Here is a 21,374-nt window from a genome sequence, read left to right on the forward strand (position 1 = left end):
CCTCCCCCTGCTGCGCCACCACTCCCATCTCAGCGCACAGCAGTCTGCCAATTTACCGAATCCGCTGCGCACCTTGTTGCACTGGAGGAAAATGCCACTGCGCCAGCTGCGTCAGGGCTCGCTTCGCTGCGCCCCCGTGAGTTGCGCCAAGAAATTAGGGCCCTGACATTCACCACAGACTAAGTGTGACCATGCAGGAGTTCATCGAAACACTGGAGAGATTTGACTGAATAGGATTTATCTACAGAGTTTCAGACAGGTAGTTTGGTGAGATTTGAATTAAGGTGTAAGACTTTAGTTCACTGATCACAATAATTGAAGGTTTTACAACAAGAAAACACACTAAAAACTGTCTCAGTGAGTGGTGACAACACTGGAGTATACTGACCTGATGTTCAGCTGAGACAAAAAAAAAAAAACATGAGTTAAAATCCACTTCCGTGTCGTCACGTCTTCTGGTGAAGTTGATGCTGGCACGTTTCCTTCTGCATAGAAATAGACAGTTCGAGATGGATCTTTTATAGACAGCGGACATCTGCAGACACTTTCAGACCTTGACAAATCACACCAGAGCTCTTCTGGTGTCAAAAAAAGGAGGAAATGGTTTGTTCTATTTCTGTGAACTGACGCCTCGAAATGCGACTGTCCTGCTTTAGGTTTCCTATTGCACCATGTATAGGCATCAACAGTTATAACTACTAATTATATTATTTCATCAACTCCAATGAACAAGCTCTGTTCAGTCTTCTGGTAAAATATCCAAAGGTGAAACGGCCAAATATTTAATAATAACTTCATTTATACAGCAGATTTAAAACTAAGTTTACAAAGTGCCGACAACAAAGCAAGAGCAATAAAAGCAATAAAAGTGAAATCTGAAGGAACTGATGCACAATTTATGTGGAATATTTTCATTTTACACTTTAGTGCAGCCACAAAAATGAGTTCTGCGTTATAATTGTCACTCAGTGTAAACACTATATAGTTTTAATGAAGATAGAGTTGAATAAAACTGTTTTAACGACCTTAAAGCTACTGAAGGGAAGATTTCTGCAGGCAAATGGAAGCTAAGAGTTTAATAAATATGAAAACTCCTCCGGAAGTTGGCACACTGCACAAAATCCCTCACACCCCCTCAAAAAAAAAAAAAAAAAAACCTGATAAATTCAGCTTTGTTGCATCGTGACGAGAAAGTGCAAGACTTGTACACAGAAAGCAGATGGGTTCAGCTCTCCCTCCTGAGTCCTGTGACCTTAGGGTATTTATGAAAAATATGGACACAGCTCTGTGCAGACACTGGACCATTTACAGTATGTCCTCATCTGAGTTGCAAGCAGCAATAAAAACATATAAATATAAACAAAATGAAAGGTTATTCAACTTAAAGGTTAAATGATTGAGAGAGTTATGGATAAAATCTTGTGTGTGTTAAAGTCATAAACTTCTTTTTTTTTCTGAATGAATTCATCTTACCCAGTCATGCTGTAGTATCACCAGCTGTCTATCTCAGACTCGGCCCCCCCCTTGTTTGGTTTGTAGCAGCATCATTCACCACATCCAATTGCGCACGACTCAGTGACATCAATGGGGACGAGGGATCCTGAAAAATGACTCCAGCCTCGGTGTGACGACAGTGACCGGTGAGTATAAATGCTGAGACGGAAACTTATCCGCTCATACCTCCAGACTCGGGCCTTTGCGGGTCACCAACCGCTGCGAGAGGCTGAGAGAGCAACTATCTATCACCACTGCCGGCGGTGCGTTCAACAGCGGCTGGGAACAAGCAGGATCTGGATACTTCCCATGTGAGTCTGACACACTTCACAATAGATTCTTATATTCACAGCAAATAAGTCTGTCTTTTGTTTTTAGAAGTTCTGCTTGAGAATTAGCTGGATGGAATATTTCTCATCCATTTATTATGTTGCGTTTTTATACTAGAATATCTATCTTTTCTTAGTGCGAAATAAATTTGATTTGCTGCCACTTCAGGGTTTTATAATAACTTCAACTGGGTCATAATTAAAGGACAGTCATCGCCTTCAAGAAAAGAAATACGCATAACGAGCTGCTGTTTGCACTGGACAAACTATCTCCTCCGGTAGTTTCACATTAATTTCTGTTAAAATAACACTTTGAGTCTCATTATTGAAAAAAAAAACTCACTGCATCACAGCCATATGTTTATATAGGCCACTTCCCCCAACATTAATTGCATTTTTAACATTTATTTCCCATCGACCATAATGCATTTCTTCAACAGACGACCAAACTAACCATGAAGTCGACATGTCTTCTCATCTTGGCTTTTCTCGCGCTCTGCAACTTGACGGTGTGTGGAGGACAGGGCATCCCTGCTGAGGATGAGACGGACCGGAGGACCATAGACGACATCATCCTACAGAGAGCAGAGAACCTCCTGTTACGGTCCATCCTCAAGAAGATGCAAGATGAAGACGGTGCGTAAAACACATGTCTTGGATTAACTAACCATAAATATAAATAAAAATAAAACTTATTTTATGTCTTCAATCGTGACATTTCGTTTAATGTTTAAACCTGAAATCTTTAAGCACTGGCGCTCAACGCATTTCGGAGGTTTGCGCGCACTTTGGGGTGTTTTCCAGACGTGTAATTACAAGTAATCAATATAAATAATGTTTGAAATTGTGTTTTGCTACGTGAAAAAAATACACTTCCAGTTAATATGGGTTAGTGCGCATGGAGAGTGGAGCACCAATTGCCCATTTGTGCGTATTTTACGCACAATTGCCCATTTGTGCGTATTTTACGCACGTTAGATTGAAATCATCTAAACGATGTTTTCCTCTCTCCAGATGGATTTCCTTCTCAACCTGAATGGGTTTCAAAACGGCAGCATCCCGGTAAGAGATACAGCGAGGACTTGGAGAAGCGACAGCATCCGGGGAGGAGAGAAGAAGACGAGGATGATCAGTACTTGGATGTTCAAAAGAGACAGCACCCGGGCAAACGCGAAGATGAAATGCACTCGTACACGGAGCTCCAGAAAAGGCAGCACCCGGGAAAGCGCTCCACCATGGGACACATTTCTGACAACCCCGTCATCCTCCTGAGTGAACTTTCTAAACGACAGCACCCCGGCAAGCGCTACTTGGTGCTGCACAGCAAACGCCAGCACCCAGGTAAGCGGTATACCGAGGATGAGGATGGCGATGGGGACTGGGATGCGGATGCAGATGCAGATGCGGATGGAGACGAAGACCTGCCAGAGTTGGAAAAGCGTCAACATCCCGGAAAACGATTTTGGGATAACTCGAGTCCGGATTTGGGCACAAACAGTCCGTGTGACGTTTTGGACCCTACGAGCTGCAGCAAGACCAGTCTGCTGCTCGACTTTTTAGACAACATTAACAAGAGTCATGCCGAGGAGAAGAGACAACACCCGGGTAAAAGGTTCGCACCAGAGGAGGATCTAGTGGAAGGAGAGTAGGTTCAAGAAAACAGGCTCTGGTGTGCGTATACTGCTGTAATGGAAACAAATAAATGTGTAAAATAAGTGACCATCATGAATTATTAAAAACGAAAAAAGAGTTTAAATCATTTAACCTTTTTGTCCCACTGTTTTTGTTTTCTTTGGCAGTTAACGACTGTGTCATCACCGCAACAACATTTTCCTGCTGACTGTTCCCTTGGGGAGTTTGTGCGTAATTGTCCAAAGTGAACATCCCTGTAAAAAAGGTTTTCATAAGAGTACGTGTCCTATGTTAAATCTAACCAATGTATAATTATTATTTTTTATCAGCATTAATATTATAAGTTAGGCTACTTATACTGAAATAAAGTCCAAGGATGAAAGCATCAGTCTTCTGGCGTTTGCGATGTCGCCTCTGTGAGGCAACACACGCTCGTCAGTACAGCACGTGCTTGAATTAAATAAAAGTGGCTACGTTTGCACTTATGCATAGAGATCCCATTTGTGTGTCATTCTTTTCTACTTATGTGTAATATAATGAATACCACAGCAAATAAATTGTGTCATTGCTTATTTTTCTACACCTCATTGCATGGATTACTTTCATTTCAATGTTGTAAATTAAGAGCAACAACCAATGTTTCTGTTTCTGTTGGACAATAAAGCGCATTGGTAAAAAAAAAAAAAAAAAAAAAATGTATTGTTTGCTTTAGTTGCAGTAAACGCATGCCTCCGTGAGTTAAAGTCTATTAAACTGCTGATTAAACCCCAGCCAAAGTCTTATTAGTGTGTGGTCCAACAAAGCAGTAGCTGTGCATTAGCCTCATCTAGAATGATTAATGCACTTCAGCAGCAGACAGAGAGTGTCCGGTGTCCTCTTCTCTATTTAATTGGGCTTATTCCATCACAGCTTTAGGAGCAGCTGTCCACACGCCTGATCAATATGCTAATTATTCATGAAAAATGTAAGTTAAGAGACTGAGATATACCGTAATAGTAGAGATGCTCCACGTGGAATGGTAAAATGTAGATTTCAATTGTTTAGACATAAAGGAAATATAAATGATACATCTATCTACATGTCTTTGTTGTTTTATATTTATATATTTACATGTTTAGATCATGAATGGCTTTAAAAAACACACATCTTCCTGTGAAAAGCATGAAAGTCATATGCACACACACCCTGACAAACACACTTCAGAGACAGTCGAGTCGACTATTATTTCCAAAGGTTTTGTTTCATGAGCCCTTAAAAATGGAGCCGAGTCTCTTTGTGCCGCTGTATCACACATAGTGTTGATGAGAGATTTACGCAGTTCAACCAAAGACAGTTTTTGTTTCTCTGACTCTTCAAACCATCGGGCTCAGGTTAGGTTTCCACACTCTGTCCTGAAGACATGTACGTGTCCTGTGACGTATCTTGACTTCCCATTCCTTTAACCAAGACGACCAATGACTTTAGTCTGGGTGCACAAATGCCACATGTCATGAAAGCACTGGAGAGACCTTGCCTTACGACCTAATCACGCGTTTGATTTATCCAGTGCTTTCGACACCATTCAACTACTTTTGGTGGGTGACAATTTGTTCAAGATGGGTGTTAACCAGTCTACTGTCTCTCAGATCTTTGACTATCTGTTGGATATAGAGGGGAGCGCTCCATCTGAAGACTACAAATGACTGAAGAAACCTGCAAGATTGCCAGTGCATATCTGTACAAGTGTGACCAAAGATATTATCAGGCTTGGCTGAGAGGGTTGGAGCTGCAGCTGAGCACTAAAAGTGACTACACTACACTGATCTGCCGATGTGTGTGAGAAGGCGCTGAAAAACTTCCACCACTTTGTAGTACTGTCTGAGTGCCATCCACTCTGGTGTGGTCGGATTATAGAGGAGCAGCATCTGTTCCAGAGATACCAGCAGGCTGAATAAACTCATTCACCGAGCCAGACCTGGAGATGTTTGAGTCAGAGGGGAGGAGCAGAAGGTCACTGAACAAAGAGGCCTCCATCATCAACAGTCCATCCCATCACTCCTGTTGTTCATTATGCCACTGAAAAACAGCTCTGCATTGCTTTTATTTCTAACTCTATTGTCAGCATGACATTTTCTCTCAACATCCCTATCTATCCATAGATCGTCAGAGGCTACAAGTACAGTTTATAAAACTGTAAATTGAAACTAAAGTTACTGAAGGTTTCAGACCTATAGGGCCACTCTACAACACTGAGCCTCAGACTTAGACCAGCTCATATTATAATGTATATTCCAGCTCAAAGTTGCATTTGATTAAATTGTCTCAAACTCTGCTCTACAACCAGAAACCCAATAACACAAAGCCAACAGGCCGGGATAACCAACTGACCAAACACCTGTGAGTCTATATGACTAATCACATAGCCTATTTGTAGTTTCCTCCACTGATAGTGGCTCCTTCCTCCTCCATCCTGCATCCTTATCCTTTTTAGTTCATATCGTGGTCATTTGTTGTTATTGCAGTGTCCCCACCCTGACTCAGTTTTTGTTCCATGTAATTCTAACAGTAAAAACCTGGGGCAAGGTAGCAGCAGGTACTGTAACCCAAATATATTTTCATTATCAATATATCTGACAGTTTTCTAATATCTCAAGCAGGGCTCCAGACTGCCCCCAAAATTTGAGACAGTGCAAGTACATTTTTCATTCACTTGAACATGTGCAACTAGTAAATTTTCCTTCTTTCTGTGACTGGTGAAACATGGAAGGGGCGACTCAAAGAATCTGTAATCGGTCATTACAGCTGGCAGACCAACATGTGTGAGGATCATGAATAAAAAGGAAATGTTCATCTTTGTTCTGCAAGTCAATTTACAGTGTGCATCCCTAAATGTTCTGCTTGAGCTCCTAAAATGTTGTGCTCCTTGTATCCTAAAAAAAAGTTAGTCTGGAGCCCTGCCTCATAGACTATTCAGGAAAAAAAAAAAATAATAAAAATAAAGGTTCATTAGTTAGTGTTCCCTGAGGCCCAAGTTTCAAATTGTTTCTGTTTTTTTTTTTCCTGTCCAAAACCCCTTCAAATTACTGACCAGCAAATATTCACATTGTATAAGCTGCAGCTGGTGCTAATCATCACCAATGTGGCCTACTAACAGACAGTGTACGTGTGGGTGGTGGTTGTGGTGTGGTTGTTGGGGTAAGGGAGAGGGAGATACTCACATTTTGATGCGGTGCTTCTGATGGAATCCAGTTCGCGTGAGTTCCGCGCTGTTTGTCCCTCTCCTCCTCCCGTACCGACTGGATGCTAATCACATGACCGGGCGGCTGCTGCTGCTGCTGCTGCAGCTGGTGCTGTCGAGCTGTCACATTCAGGGTGAAGTGTCAACAACACAGTCATAGTTGGATTCATTCTTATTGTGTAAGTATCGACGACTTTACGTGTTGATCAGCGTTCGTTGAAGTTATCGATCCCCTCGTTTCTAACAGCGAGTTTTTGGAGGGAGGTTGGATACAGAAGGCGAGACCTGCTGCTGTTAGCATTGTCCAGCTAACGTCACATTATCTGTTCAGTAGCCACAACAACGGCGACCAGCGTTACACGAGTAAAACAATACATAGGTTGTATATTTAAATACACAATTCAACGTTATATGCAAATGTTAGACACCAAACAGAGCTCGCCACAGCTGCTCGTGCAGATAGGTTTGTAATTCGCTGACTGCGTGGGTTGGATAAACAACATGAGTTTGTTGGGGATATGAAGTAGTTCACGTTAGCTGGAAAAACATGTAGCATCAAGTTCATTTTAATGAGCATTTAATAGACGATCAGTCAACTAAGTTAGTGCAAGGCCAAATACTGTAAGATATTTTATGTCCACGATTGGTGCAAATCATAATAGTGTGTTTGTTATGTTTTAACCTAGTTACCCATAATTCAACCAGATGTAGCTTTCTGCGAGTGGATTGAATTAAAATTAAACTCTTTTGCTAAATTTGTACATGCAGTATAAATTGAATTATGTTTTTATAAAGTAAAAAAGAAGTAACTATAATTATGCATTAATAAAAGAGAAATTGTTGAAATACACTCTCCTATCTAAGGTACATGTCTGACTTCCAGTAAATCTTCTCTGTCTTACTCATCAGAGTCCCAGGATTTTCTCTGGCGCAATGGAGCTACTATGGGGTGGGCTGCACACCCCGTGACATGTGGACCAAAGCAGGACCCTCCCACCTTGCACCTCTTGTCCAACACCATCATATCTGACTGTTATCATGGCCTCCAGCTACCCCTCCCCCTTTGAGGGCACAGGTGAAGTGAAGGAGGGCTTCCTTTGCCCTCTGTGCCTGAAGGACCTCCAGTCTTTCTACCAGCTCCAAGACCACTACGAAGAGGAGCACTCTGGAGACGACCGCCATGTCAGGGGACAGCTCAAAAGTGAGTCATATTGTATAATATTGTGTTTATCGACTTCACAGCCATATGAATCTAATGTGCAAATAAAGCGTAAATAAATGAAAATAACAAAAAAGCAAGCAGCTCATTGATATAGATAAAAGGACACTGCAGTACAGTGACGAGCAGGCGAAGCTGCTGCCAGGATGAACTGGCAGAAAATGCTGCTGCAGCTTCTCAGGGAGAGAGAAATCACTGAAATAGGAAAATGATGATTGAGTGCATTCAAATAAAAATATTAATTGCCTCTGGTTTATACAATGTAATATCCTTTTCTTTTTACATTTTCTGCATATGAAGTCAGTTGTTCCCCCGATTTCCTTGTGCACAGGTTTGGTCCAGAAGGCAAAGAAAGCCAAAGACAAGCTGTTAAAGAGAGATGGAGAGGACAGACCAGATACTGGCAGTTATGAGTCCTTCTACTATGGAGGAGTGGACCCCTATATGTGGGAACCTCAGGAACTAGGTGAGACCATTATATTGTTTCCAGAGAATCTAATGGATTTTCTTGTTTTTAACCAAGTTAAGATATTTGTCTTAAAGAGTGCACTAATTGTAAGCTTCCTCTCTTTTATTTTGTAGGAGCAACTAGAAGTCATCTAGATGTATTTAAAAAACACCGGGCAGCCAGAATAGATCATTATGTCATTGAGGTCAACAAGCTCATCATCAGACTGGAAAAGGTTTGTTTTACAATAGTAAAACTCATTCAAACCATCATTTTCATCCTGTAATTAAATTACATTTGAGATGGGTTTAAGATTGCTAGTTCATTTGCAATGAAAACTGTCGTTTCAGTTGACATCGTTTGACAGGACCAACTCAGATGCTGCAAAAATCAGAGGTTTGTTTGCACCACAAGTATTAAATCTAAATCTCTCTCTATGTCAGTAACGTTTATGCAATGTTATGAACTAATGGGCATTGACTCTCCTTTACAGCCATTGAGAAGTCTGTAGTTTCATGGGTGAACGACTCGGACGTCCCGTTCTGTCCCGACTGTGGAAACAAGTTCAACATTCGTAACAGACGGCACCACTGTCGCCTCTGTGGGTCCATCATGTGTCGGAAGTGCATGGAGTTCGTCCCCATACCTTTGGCCCGTACGTATGAGCAACAGGTGGCATTTTCAAGTGTGTTTTTGTCATGTGTGTGTCTCGACTTGGTCTTTACCTTTCGATCCGTTCACAGAAAAGCTGATCAATGGGACACGAGAAGCTCTGTGCGTGCACGGGAGCCCCGGTCAGTCCCAGTCTCCCCCGGCTGCAGGCGGCGGCGGCGGCGGCAGCAGCGGTGGTGGTGGCGGCATGGGCTCCAGGAGAGGCAGCATCAGCAGCCTGAGCAGCGTCACCTCCATGCTGGAGGAGAAGGATGACGAGAAGATCCGCTGCTGCCACCACTGCATGGACACGCTGTTGAAGAGACAGCAAAAGCTGGAAGAGAAGGACCACACGCCTGATATTGTGAAACTTTATGAGGTTGGTCAATTAAAGGGAACTCAACTCACAATCTACCACTTATTATTCTGGTCCCAGTTGCAGTGCAGTAAAATCTGTGTTTTCTTTTCAAGCTGTCTTCGGTTTATTTTCCTGTATCCTTCCCGTCAAGCCGTGTTTTTCTTTTGGGGTTTCCTGTTGTTCACTTGCTTAAAACTTGTCTTCCTGTCAGAGGCTGAGGATGTGCATGGAGAAAGTGGACGAAAAGGCTCCAGAGTACATTCGAATGGCCGAGTCTCTCAAGTAAGTCTCATATAAAAAGTTTATTATTGGATAAGCATTTATCATTTTCACTGCTCACGGTCATGGCTGCATGTTCCCCCAGTGCCGGAGAAACCACATACAATCTTGACACTGCTGGTGGACTGAGACTGGAAGTACAGAAATACTATGAACTAATCGATGCTCTAAGGTAAACATCAGTCCTGAATGACTGTTTCAGAATTGAATAATGTTTGTCAAACATTGAATTTTATAAGCTGCTTCCTGATGATTCTCTTTTCTTTTCTTCTTTTTTTTTTATCAGCAAGAGGATTTTAACACTGGGAGTTAAAAATGACCCACCACCACGTCCAAAGGCGGTCCAGCTGCAGAAGATGATCCGGTATACAGCCACACTATTTGTCCAGGTGAGACCAAGAAGAAGACATACTGTATGACTAGAAAAGCAATCACAAAGAAATGGCTTGAGCCAGACATCCCATCTATTGAAGAATAAAATATTATTAATGATATATTTGTGATGAAAAGAATCACTTTCTCAATGAGGCATCAACAATCTAAATTCGAAGACATCTGGAAGCAATGGAAGATGTATATTTCTCTGAAATGCCCTTCTTTTGTTTAAGTTCTTTTTTTAAATATATATATTAAGGTGTATTTGGTTAATTATTTATTCTCCAGTATTATTATAATAGAAAACACCCCATGTTCATGTGTTATTTTATAAAATTATTTGAAAAAAAAGACAGAAAGAAGACATGCCACATTTAGACAGAAAATAGAGGAGAGTTCACAATAGTCATCCTTCCTGCGTCTTTCTCAATGTTGATAAGGCGATGAGTTGATAGTAAGAAAGGCACTGGTGCAACAGTGTTAGACACATGTACTGTAGAGTTCAGCTTCACCAAAGTACAATAATTAACACCAAATCATCTATAATATGACACAACAGCTCAGTTGATGAGCTGTGTGGTCGTTGTAAAGTTTATTTTCCACGTTGTCCTCCATTGTATAAGTATAAGTCATCTATTAGGTCAGTAAAATCACTTTCTTCTAACTTGCAGCGTCACTGTTACACTTTGTGCTGAGCTTTGTTTAAAATTCAGACAAACACTTTATATCAGACTTGTCTAATGGGAGGATTGGAAAGTTTCTTGGAAAAACAAACCAATGAATTTAAATCAGACCAACACAACTACGGCTGAAATCAACCTACCTTCCTCAGAGAAATTAATTATGTATCCTTCAAATATTATTCTCTTACATTTATACAGCATGTCTGCTACGTACATCTTTCTCCCTTGATCCACTTATTCTTTTTCTGTTTATCCCCCCTGTTGTAGGAGAAGCTGTTAGGCCTCATGTCTTTGCCCACTAAGGAGAAATATGAAGAGCTGAAAGAAAAGAGGAAACAAGAACAAGAGAAGAGACTTCAACAAGAGAGACTGGTGAGATTATGTACTGATATGACTCACTTGATTTATCGTTGGTCAAAAAAAAAAAAAAGAGGAACTTAAAGGGATAGTTCACCCAAAATTGAAATTTCACTCATTATCTACTCTCCCTCATGTGGACTAAGGGCTGGGAGAAGTTTCAGAGTCCTCCGTGGCTTCTCTGAGATACAGGGGGTCTCGGGGTAGCAGTGCATGTCCATATGACAGTTGCAAATTGATACCAACAAAAAACATCCAAATACCTCCATGCTGCTCGTATGTAATGTCCGTCTTGTATTGAAGCCCCAAAATGTGAAATTGTCCTGAAAAAAATTAAATAAGTCTATATTTCAAGCTTGTTTGTAGCGGAAGCTCCTCTTCCCGGTTCGATTTGGACGAACCAGGGTCCGTCCTCTTCCCAGTTCGTCCAAATTTCACATTTTGGGGCTTCAATACAAGACGGACATTACATACGAGCAGCATGGAGGTATTTGGATGTTTTTTGGTGTGTCTTTTTGTTACGAAGACAGTTGGTATCAATTTGCAACCGCTATATGGACATGCACTGCTACGCCGAGACCCCCTGTAACTCAGAGAAGCCACGGAGGACTCTGAAACTTCTCCCAGCCCTTAGTCCACATGACGGTGAGTAGATAATGAGTGAAATTTCAATTTTGGGTGAACTATTCCTTTAATGTTTGTACTTCATGTGCCGTCACGCCCCAACAGGCAGCTCAGGAGGCTTTGAAGAGGAGGCAAGACTCTGAGAGAAACCGTCCACCCGTCAGCAGCACCAACGGCGAGCTGCCGCAGCCGCCTCGAGGGCCGCCGCGCATGACCAAAGCCGGCGGCTGGTTGCCGTCCGCAGACTCTGTCCACACACGCGGCGAGCTGGAGGACCCCCTCCTGCAGCAGATCGAGAACATCCAGTCGTTCCTCCGTCAAGCCCGGGAGGCCCGGCGGGCGGACGAGGTGGCCATGCTGGAGGAGAACCTGCGTCAGCTGCAGGACGAGTACGACCAGCAGCAGACCAGCCTGGCCATCGCGCTCTCCCAGAAGCTGGCGGCCGAGGAGACCCTGCAGCAGGGGGAGTTCAGCCGCCTGGAGGCCCGGGAGCGGGAGGAGCGGGAGCAGAGGGGCCCCTCCGCCGCTCTGGGCTCCACGCTGCCTCCCGTCTCCTGGGCGAGGTCGCTGGACATCTGCCCCGTAGGCGGCTACCAGGAGGAGGAAGACACCGCATACGCAGGCGATGATCTGACCCCGACGGCCGAGAGGAGTCCGTCGTCGTCCCTGAGAGCGTTCCCTGTTCTCACGGCGCAGGAGGAGTCGCCGCCCAGGTTGAGGAGCTTGGGGGGCCACGTGACCCCCCCCGGTGGCGAAGGACAGAACAGCGCCTCCCTGAACCCTTTCGATGAGGACGAATCCCCCCTCGAGGAGGATCCGTCCAACCCTTTCTTCGAGGACATCAAGAAGGAGCACAAAGAAGTAACCAACGGGAAGAAAGAATACAACCCCTTTGATGAAGACGTGGCGGAAGAGCAACAGGCCGAGACCGTTCAAGGAAACCCGTTTGAGGAGGAGGAGGATGACGACAACACTGACTCGGGAAACCCTTTCATGGAGGCGGCGGGGAGTTCTCCGGGGGTCTCGACCAATCCCTTCGACGGAGACGACGACGACGAGGCTCTGCCCGATTTGGACATGATCGAGGAGGAACTGCTGCTGCAGCAGATCGATAACATTAGGGCCTACATCTTTGACGCCAAGCTGAGCGGCCGTCTGGACGAGGTGGAGCTGCTGTCAGAGAACCTGAGAGAGCTACAGCGCACGCTGCAGGAACAGAAGAAGAAGAAGAAGAAGAAGCACTGACACCTTTTCTTCACCGATCACCTGCTACTTACCAAGTCCTGCGAGGCGAGCTACCTTCACATGACTGATGAGCCCACTGGTTTTAGTTTGGGTGAGGTCTGCTGCACCACAGGAAGGTTAGATTAGCCCTGAAATTATAGGGATAGTTCACCCAAAATTGAAATTTCACTCATTATCTACTCACCGTCATGTCAACAGAAGTTTCAGAGTTATCCGTGGCTTCTCTGAGTTACAGGGGGTCTCGGCGTAGCAGTGCACGTCCATATGACGGTTGCAAATGGATACCAACTGTCTTCGTAACAAAAAGACACACCAAAAAACATCCAAATACCTCAAACCAAATGCTGCTCGTATGTAATGTCTGTCTTGTATTGAAGCCCCGAAATGCGAAATTGTCCTGGAAAAAAAAAAAGTCTATATTTCAAGCTTGTTTTGTTGCGGAAGCTTCTCGAAGCTCCTCTTCCCGGTTCATCAAATTTGGACGAACTGGGAAGAGGACAGACCCTGATTCGTCCAAATTTTACGAACCGGGAAGAGGAGCTTCCGCTACAAAACAAGCTTGAAATATAGACTTCTTTAATTTTTTTCGGTACAATGTCGCATTTCGGGGCTTCAATACAAGACGGACATTACATATGAGCAGCATGGAGGTATCTGGATGTTTTTTGGTGTGTCTTTTTGTTACGAAGACAGTTGGTATCCATTTGCAACCGTTATATGGACATGAACTGCTACGCCGAGACCCCCTGTAACTCAGAGAAGCCACGGAGGACTCTGAAACTTCTCCCAGCCCTTAGTCGACATGAGGGTCAGTAGATAATGAGTGAAATTTCAATTTTGGGTGAACTATCCCTTTAAATGTACTACAAGATCAAGTAGTCTGGAGTGACTACTGTGTTAAAACTCCCAAACGTCTTTCTAAACCACTTATCCTGCACAGGGTCACCGAGGGCTGGAGCGCATCCCAGCATGCACAGTTTTTTTTAGCACCACAAGTAAAAACTGAATTTGTACAGAAAGTGTTGCTGAAGATATTAATTAATACTGTTGTATCAGTGCAAACAGGAACAAATCAAGAATGCCACTTTTTTTTAAACAGGACAGTGGGTTGAGTCTTGTGGAAGTCAGGATGTGTGATTTGGCTCTCTGGCAGAAACTTTGAATGTTACAATAACTCAGCTTTTTTTTTTTTTTTTTTTGCAGTTAAATTAAATCAAGAGCACTCGACCAGTTAAACATTGCACTGTGACCAGATTGATGCATGAAAACCTGAGATGTGATCTTTTAATTCCATTCATTTTCTCAGAACGTAGTGCATACAGCTATAACAGCACACCTATCACGGTTCAGAGATTTTTCTGTTACACTAGTTGTGGCAAATTTTTAACTCCTAACTTAACAGATTTAGTGCAGCTCCCTCTGGAGGCACAAAAGACTTAAAACACATTTTCACCTATCATCAGTACATACTTTAACTTTTAAAATCTGTCAAGTTCCTTTTTTAATTCCTACAACTTCAATTAATCTGTGGTTAATGAACTTCCTGCTGTTCACTTGACTGACGCCAAAGAACCAAACCATGCACAACTGTCCAAACAGGGCCACAGACCAAATAACCACCTCATTGATTAATGAGAAACAAATGGAATCTGACTTTTGAGACTGTTTTTCTGCAGCCTGGTGTTTGGAGGAAACGGATCATTACCTAATTCAGTCACACCACTTGAACCTCTCATTGTTGGCTGTTGGGAAGGGACACTAAAAGGCTCATTACACACACTATAAAGCCATTTTTGTTGCTGGTCAGTCATGTTGATAGTGATGCATCTTTATGATTGTAAGGGAACGCTTTCAATCAGTAATCACACTGCAAATAACTACAGGTACTTTTGTGGTAGAAAACACACATGATAAGTTTTTGTTGAAACAGTTTCAATTTCAGTGATTTTTTTTTTCCTTTTTTTTTTCTGCAAAACTGAATTCTAAGTGAATGCTAACCTGTTCCTGTTAGGCGACGCTTTCTGTCTGCATGGTTGAAACGATCTAACAGATTCAGTTTCTGTGCCTCTGGTTTTCACAGGGTTGCATTGGAGACCTTTCATTTTTCTAAGATGCCACAGAGAGCCAAGTGAACAAAAGGTCCCCTCCCCCACCCCCCCTCCCCAAATGTCCCGTCCTATTGTGCGACCCCTGCTGGTTGTGATCTTGTTGTTTACAGTGGCACTACTGATCCAGCTGAGCACAGGTTGCATGATTCACGTGTCCGTGGCGTCTTTTGAAGTGCTGTTTGATGCCGGTCTTCAACATCCAGCTCGTGGCCAAGCTCGTCTTCCTGCTTTTGTTTTTCTATGAATTTAGACAAAAGTGATAAAAATCTCAACAAGTTGCTCTTGTTCTGTACCGTCGACTTAAGATCTGTATGTAAAGCATGTTATCTGTTCAGTAGATTCATCTGACAAGTCCATTCACACATGTACATACTGAACACTATCTGCCAAGGCACACTGTAGGCAACTTCAAAAAAAAAAAAATGCACCAGAAGTCACTGAAATTCCAGTGTGTACAGAAATGAAAAGACTAAATCAAAAACTCAAAGCAACATTTTAGACATATTTACACTACATGAATGCCAGCAAGTATTACTACTCACAGTGCCGAGTCCTCACATGAATCTCACTGTGCTTTTCCTGTCAGACTAGTGTCCATATTTCTCTTCATTGACCGAAGTGTTCTGTGTTGTCCGTTAAGCAGCGTGTGATCATCTGGCTGGGCAAAACATGTGACAATAAGTGTTTTGTGACGGTGTTGAGTTTAAGTCGAGGAGCTTCTTACTGTTAGTTAGCAGCTGGTTTTAGCTTTGGAAATAATTTGACTAACGCCTCTGCATTTAGAAACAATAACTGCAAAAAATAAATAAAAACTAAAATTTTGGACACAGACATCGATTTATTAACTTTAGAAAAATCCATCTCGGCACCAATAAAAAGTTGTCTACGGTAAAATATGGTTGTTTCTCTTTTTTCATAGATGTGGTAAACCTCTGTTTAATCAATCTAAACTTGATGCTGCTGTTTAGATGAAAGATATTATGGGTATTATTTCTCAAATTTAGGTTTTATTTGAATGTTTACATTGCAATATTCAGCTCACGTGAATGTGAGGAGTCTTCAACCGGGTATCGTCATGTACAAACACAAGGTGTGATGTCAGGAAGTCCAAACCTGCCTCAACGTATCAACGCTGACAAGTGTTTGTGCTGGATTTATGATGGGATGAGGCCTGTCAGTCCAGGAACTGACGATCTTCAGTGCACGCTGAATAATGGTACCCAGTCACTTGTGCATATTTTCAACGTGTTAGTCCTTTTATGTAACTGTACAAAATCAAACCCAACAATAATAATAATATAATAACATTATAGTCCAGTAAAGTCAACAAGAGACTTCTCTCCTTCTCAGCCTCTTACTCCTGTGACGCTGCCATCTGGGCTCTGTATTTGCCCGTCATCTCTTTGGGCAGCGGCGTGGTGCCAGGACACGGTACTTGGCCGTCCACCTCACAGATACACTCCCTCAGACAGTACTTCTTTGGGCCGAAGTTGGCAGGATTGGACGCCTGCATCTTGGCACGAGCCTCAGCTTGTAGCACCTCTCTGTGGGTGCAGAGAGAGTACAGTAAATACACAGACAGGTCCTCTGGTCACCATAGGAACAAGCCTTTTTCACAGGAAGACAGGTGTAAATAAAGAGAATAAATAATGGTTGAATTCCATCAGTACATATATTTTATGTGTTACTTTTACTTGGGCTTCAAGGCTGAATCCCATTAAGTTATATACAGCGGGGAAAATAAGTATTGAACGTGTCAATAGACTTGCATGGTGAGCATGCATAGAGGTCGTGGCGGTTAAATGCATTACTCATTGGTTTATTTTAATAACTGTACCTCTCTAAATCTCTCTGTCAGGGCTCCTCAGCTCTTGGACAACTCTTCTTAAGTTTTCTTTTGATTGGTCGTGGCCAGTTTATGGTAAAATGTCGTCCTTTTTAGTTCTGGATAACGGCACTAACGGATAAAACGGTGCATTCAGACACATCTGTAACTGATGCCATCAGTATGTTCTGCAAAATTAGTTTCTGAAGGTCTTGAGAAGCTCTTTGCTTTTCCCCGTCATGAGATGCCTCTGGTGTGACACCTTGGTAACGAGAAAGCTTTTTATAGGCGTCAATTTGGACTAAACCAGCTGATATTACTTTACACTGATTAGAAGACAGGATGACTTTCTAAACACTGACAGACTCCAGCTGCTTTCTTGACTTTCCTTCTTTACTTTTTTGCACCTCCTCTTTTTCTTCATGTGTTCAATACTTATTCCCTGTGTCATTTCACTTAATTACACATTACTTAATTTATGGACATAAATGCTTGGATTTCTTTGTATGTGTGCATTACTTGGGTTGTTGCTGACATCTGGTGAAAATTTCATGTCAATAGCTCTATTAGAAATACATTTTCTGAGAAAAATGTTGCTGTGTTCAATACTTATTTTCCCCGCTGTAAATTACTGAAGTGATTTGCCTTAGCAAAGAGAAATGAAATTACAGCTACATTACTCATGATAAAATAAAAGAGTCCTGATCACAAGTGTACAGTCATGTACGTGTTAGGAAACATGGTCCACATTTTAAACTGAATATCTTACTCTGATTTTCCCAAAATCTTCTTCACATGTTGTGAAATTTGTTTTAGGTCCTTCCCTTCTACATCCACCAGCACCTGCTCTCCGTCATCTGCAGGAGAGACAAGAGGTAAATTCATACAGCTATTATATAACTGTAGAATTAATAATAACAATTGAGAATACAAAAATGATGATGATGATTATGAGTGTTGTTATTGAACATGATGAAAAAAAGTGCCAAACTACGAACCGAGGTAGAACTTCAAGAAGGGGGACGGCGTCATATTTTTGAACATCATCACTTGGACCCACGGGTTTTTGTACTGAATCTGAGGGATATTGAAGAAAACAAATTTTCTGCAAAACAAAAAGAGATAAAGTTTTATAAAACAGGTGTTCAGTCTTTCTTCATCACTTTTACAAACTGTTATAAAAAATATGTTTTTTTTAATTCCCCGATCCTGAATAAACCACACCATAAATACTTAATTTACCTGCCTCAACCCCCCCTTTTTAAAATTATTTTAAACTTTATTATTTAAACTATATCACAGTATTGAAACACACATACACAATAACAATGTTCCTTTTTAGGGCAGACAGTGACAAGATTATACAACCCTGCTTAAAAACAATATGCACTTGACCTGTACATAGGCCGTTTCACACTTGTACTGTAACAGTCATTTTGTCAAAATTCAAACAAATTCAAAAATCATGTCCACCATGCTCATGGGGATTAGCTAAACGATCTTTTAACACAGTGGTTTTTACGTCAATGACATAAAGATATAGAAAAAAAAATACAATAATAGCAGCGGCATGTGTAAGAACCCAGCAGAAAACATCCAACATCCAGAATATCCAATGATTCTCAGTGAAAAACTTCAATTTGTGCTTTGTGATATATTTCACGTTGGGTTTTTGTTGAGGTAGCCAGACTCAGAACTACATATGCATAGTCTATAGTACAGACTAGACTATAGCTTTTTTTCTGGGCTAACTGTGGTGCATTTAGAGCAATGTTTATCGTTGTGCACTGTCCCTGTTAAATAAGATGATAAAATGTATTAAATATAAAATAAATAAAATAAAATAAAACTTACTGTGCCATTTGCTGCCACTCAAACCCCAAAGCAGAATATTTCCATGCACATGCATTATGGTTGCAATGGTGGCCAAAATGCTTAATTTTAACTTCATCTGTTCACAGCACTTGTTTCTTAAACAGCTGTGGATTACCCAGATATGTGTGTGTGTGTGTGTGTGTGTGTGTGTGTGTGTGTACACTGCAGACTCAGCACCTCTCCTCTATCAACTAAACTTCCCTGCTCCTTCGCAGCCAGGTACAGTTTCATCTTGACCTCCCAGATCTTGTTTTTTTTTTGTTGTTGTTTTTTTTACTCCCACAGTATTTACATTGCTATGGTTTAATGACATTTCACACAGTGGATATCTTGAACTGGAATCACATTGAACAGATGTTTGATTCAGCTTTGGTCTTAATTCAGTTAAACCCAATGAGTTGCTGGTGTAGCCGTCAAGCCTTTGCACAAACCACAATTACAGCTGTTTTTTGTCTAATTAATTGTAAGTCAACGAAGTAAGAGCATTTAACCTCTTATAATGTCTCATCTGTAAATATCTGTTTATTGCAGATTTAGCTTTTAGCTCTGACCTTGCTCCGTCGCTCAGCTCTCCATGTGTGTTGTAATTCACCGTCATGATCTTGACTCTGTTTTTAAAGATGATGTCGCCCTTCTGCAGATACTCCAGGGTCCTCCGGATCGGAAACCTTCCTTTCATCGGCATTTTAAACGCTTTTTTAAATGATTATTTACACGATAACGTTTGAAACCTGCCACCAGCAGCAAGTCGCACAAGCACACGCTATCCAGTCGCGTTTTGATGACATCACAAGCGGGGTTCTTCCGGCAGAGGAGTCTGGTAATTGTAGTTCTTTTCTTCTTTTTTTCATTTACTGCAAAAAAAACAGGAGCTCCCCGCTTGGGGACATGAAGACTAATGAGAAAAATAAATAATAATAAAAACAATTTTGTAAAAGCACAGTAATTGTCTTAATAATTGAATTGTTGATCGATTTTAACAAAAACTACAATAAATTCCTACATTCATGATCATTTCTTATACTCTTTATTTGTGTCATGTCCAACAAATGCATAATTACGACCTAAGAAATTCCCTTGTGTCTGTTAGAGGGACAAATAAAATCCTTATTATGGAGTTTGTATCTATAAACCAAAAATAAAATTCATTCGATAGCTGTTAAAAAAAAAAGTAAATGAAACATTCTTACCCTGTGAACAGACCAGACTCAGTCTTGTCATATTTCATGAATAATTGTTTATTTCTTTTATAATGTGTGGCTTCAGAGAAGCCGGCCCCAAAGACTGGAATGCTGATAAAGGAGCTCAGTTATTAATACATTTGTTTTTATATCTTCATTGGAGTGAGGTAGAAATGTAGGGTTGTGACAAACTTGAGCAAAACATGAACGTTTAAATTGCTCAATCCAAAGGTCTGAAGAAATACATTTTAAATGAGCAGAGAGTATGTACATAGTATAAAATTTTACCCATGGGACACTCAATCCTCACAGCTGAAAAAAAAAGCTCTAACATCCTCTAATGTGGGAGCTGCTCATAATAGATGTTTTAAAGCCACAACATTTAAATCAACATTTTTCATACAGCATTTAATAAAATGCACTTAAGCAAGTTCTTCATGCATGGCAATGCACTATAAAAAATTATAACAATGCTCCTTTTTAGGGCTGACAGCGACAAGATTATAAAACCCTGCTTAAAAACCACATGCACTCATTTTAATGAAATTACATGTACAAAGGTCATTTCACACCAGTGCCTTAACGAACAAACCGTCTGTAAGGGTTTTAAACCCAATTCTTACATCTGACATTAAATTCACAAAGACATATTATTGAACCATAACCATTCTTTACATCTTCATTATCATTCATGTTGCTGTAGATAATTATTCTGAACCATTATACAAGTGTGTAGGCCGATGCATAACTCTGTATGGTCTTCAAGACACTGATGCACTAGAGACTGACTTTCCAGAAGAGCTCTTGTTCTTTTTTTTTCTTTTTCCAGGGAAACCTGCCCAAAAGTACTTTAAGTACACTTAGTATGCAACAAGCAAATTTGTTCACAACAAATCAAAGTTTTTAGAAAACATACAAAACACAAACTTTTAGTCAGCATGAATGTAGTGGAACGCCACCAAAGCTGATTGATGTGCACTTAGCAGAATACAAATGCAAACACAAGTACAAAAACAGCAGCATAGCTACACATAGTAACATTTTTGAACCAATAATCTTTGAGATAATCTAATTCTTTAAAAGAAATAACTGCCGCATTAAATACACAAAATGCAGATTGAGACGAACAGTCGTGACACAGATGCAACAGAACTAAATAACATATGATTGATTGTCATGAAGAGAAAAGTGATGAGGTGAGGTGATTGCACGGCTTATGATGCTGCAGTAACATATTCAAAATAAACCAGAGATACTCGTGTACCTAAACATAAAAGACCTAAACTCTCCCCAAGATGTCATTCAATATTACAAATGACATGCGATCAACTTAACTGCCTAATGTGGCTCACATGATTTTATGAATTGAATTGAATGTGGATCAAACCTGAAAAACAGAATTAAATCAGACATTGTGAAGAGCTATATATGTACTGTGTGGCAACTCAAATGTTGTGACAGCAAGTGCATATAA

The 21,374-nt window shown here is 41.2% G+C and overlaps 3 protein-coding genes across 4 annotated transcripts; 2 read left to right on the forward strand and 1 right to left on the reverse strand.

Annotated features, from left to right (window-relative positions):
* Positions 1 to 2,278: 2,278 nt before the first annotated feature.
* Positions 2,279 to 3,472, forward strand: trh (thyrotropin-releasing hormone; the record flags this gene model as incomplete). The annotated part of the gene is made up of 2 exons (XM_083975064.1): positions 2,279 to 2,459; positions 2,838 to 3,472. 2 exons carry the CDS (start codon positions 2,279 to 2,281, stop codon positions 3,470 to 3,472), a joined length of 816 nt encoding a protein of 271 aa, XP_083831190.1.
* A 3,280-nt stretch (positions 3,473 to 6,752) lies between these two features.
* rbsn (rabenosyn, RAB effector) lies at positions 6,753 to 13,101 on the forward strand. Its single transcript, XM_083974719.1, has 12 exons — positions 6,753 to 6,851; positions 7,582 to 7,873; positions 8,223 to 8,357; positions 8,474 to 8,574; positions 8,690 to 8,735; positions 8,833 to 8,994; positions 9,083 to 9,369; positions 9,560 to 9,630; positions 9,713 to 9,799; positions 9,914 to 10,016; positions 10,953 to 11,057; positions 11,772 to 13,101. The coding sequence occupies exons 2-12, from the start codon at positions 7,711 to 7,713 to the stop codon at positions 12,909 to 12,911; spliced, it is 2,400 nt and encodes a 799-aa protein (XP_083830845.1). The 5' UTR covers positions 6,753 to 6,851; positions 7,582 to 7,710; the 3' UTR covers positions 12,912 to 13,101.
* A 511-nt stretch (positions 13,102 to 13,612) lies between these two features.
* mrps25 (mitochondrial ribosomal protein S25) lies at positions 13,613 to 19,482 on the reverse strand. 2 transcript variants are annotated; one of them, XR_014595526.1, is made up of 5 exons: positions 19,271 to 19,482; positions 17,843 to 17,949; positions 17,614 to 17,701; positions 15,562 to 16,563; positions 13,613 to 15,257 (listed from the first exon to the last, which is right to left on the reverse strand). XR_014595526.1 is itself a non-coding variant. In XM_083976216.1 (4 exons), the coding sequence occupies exons 1-4, from the start codon at positions 19,402 to 19,404 to the stop codon at positions 16,374 to 16,376; spliced, it is 519 nt and encodes a 172-aa protein (XP_083832342.1). In that variant the 5' UTR covers positions 19,405 to 19,482; the 3' UTR covers positions 13,613 to 16,373. The 2 variants fall into 2 exon arrangements, 1 of the variants encoding a protein (XP_083832342.1); XM_083976216.1 differs by having other exon boundaries at positions 13,613 to 16,563.
* Between the last annotated feature and the right edge of the window lie 1,892 nt (positions 19,483 to 21,374).

The sequence above is a fragment of the Trachurus trachurus genome, assembly GCF_905171665.1.
Source record: "Trachurus trachurus genome assembly, chromosome: 7".
NCBI lineage: Eukaryota > Metazoa > Chordata > Actinopteri > Carangiformes > Carangidae > Trachurus > Trachurus trachurus.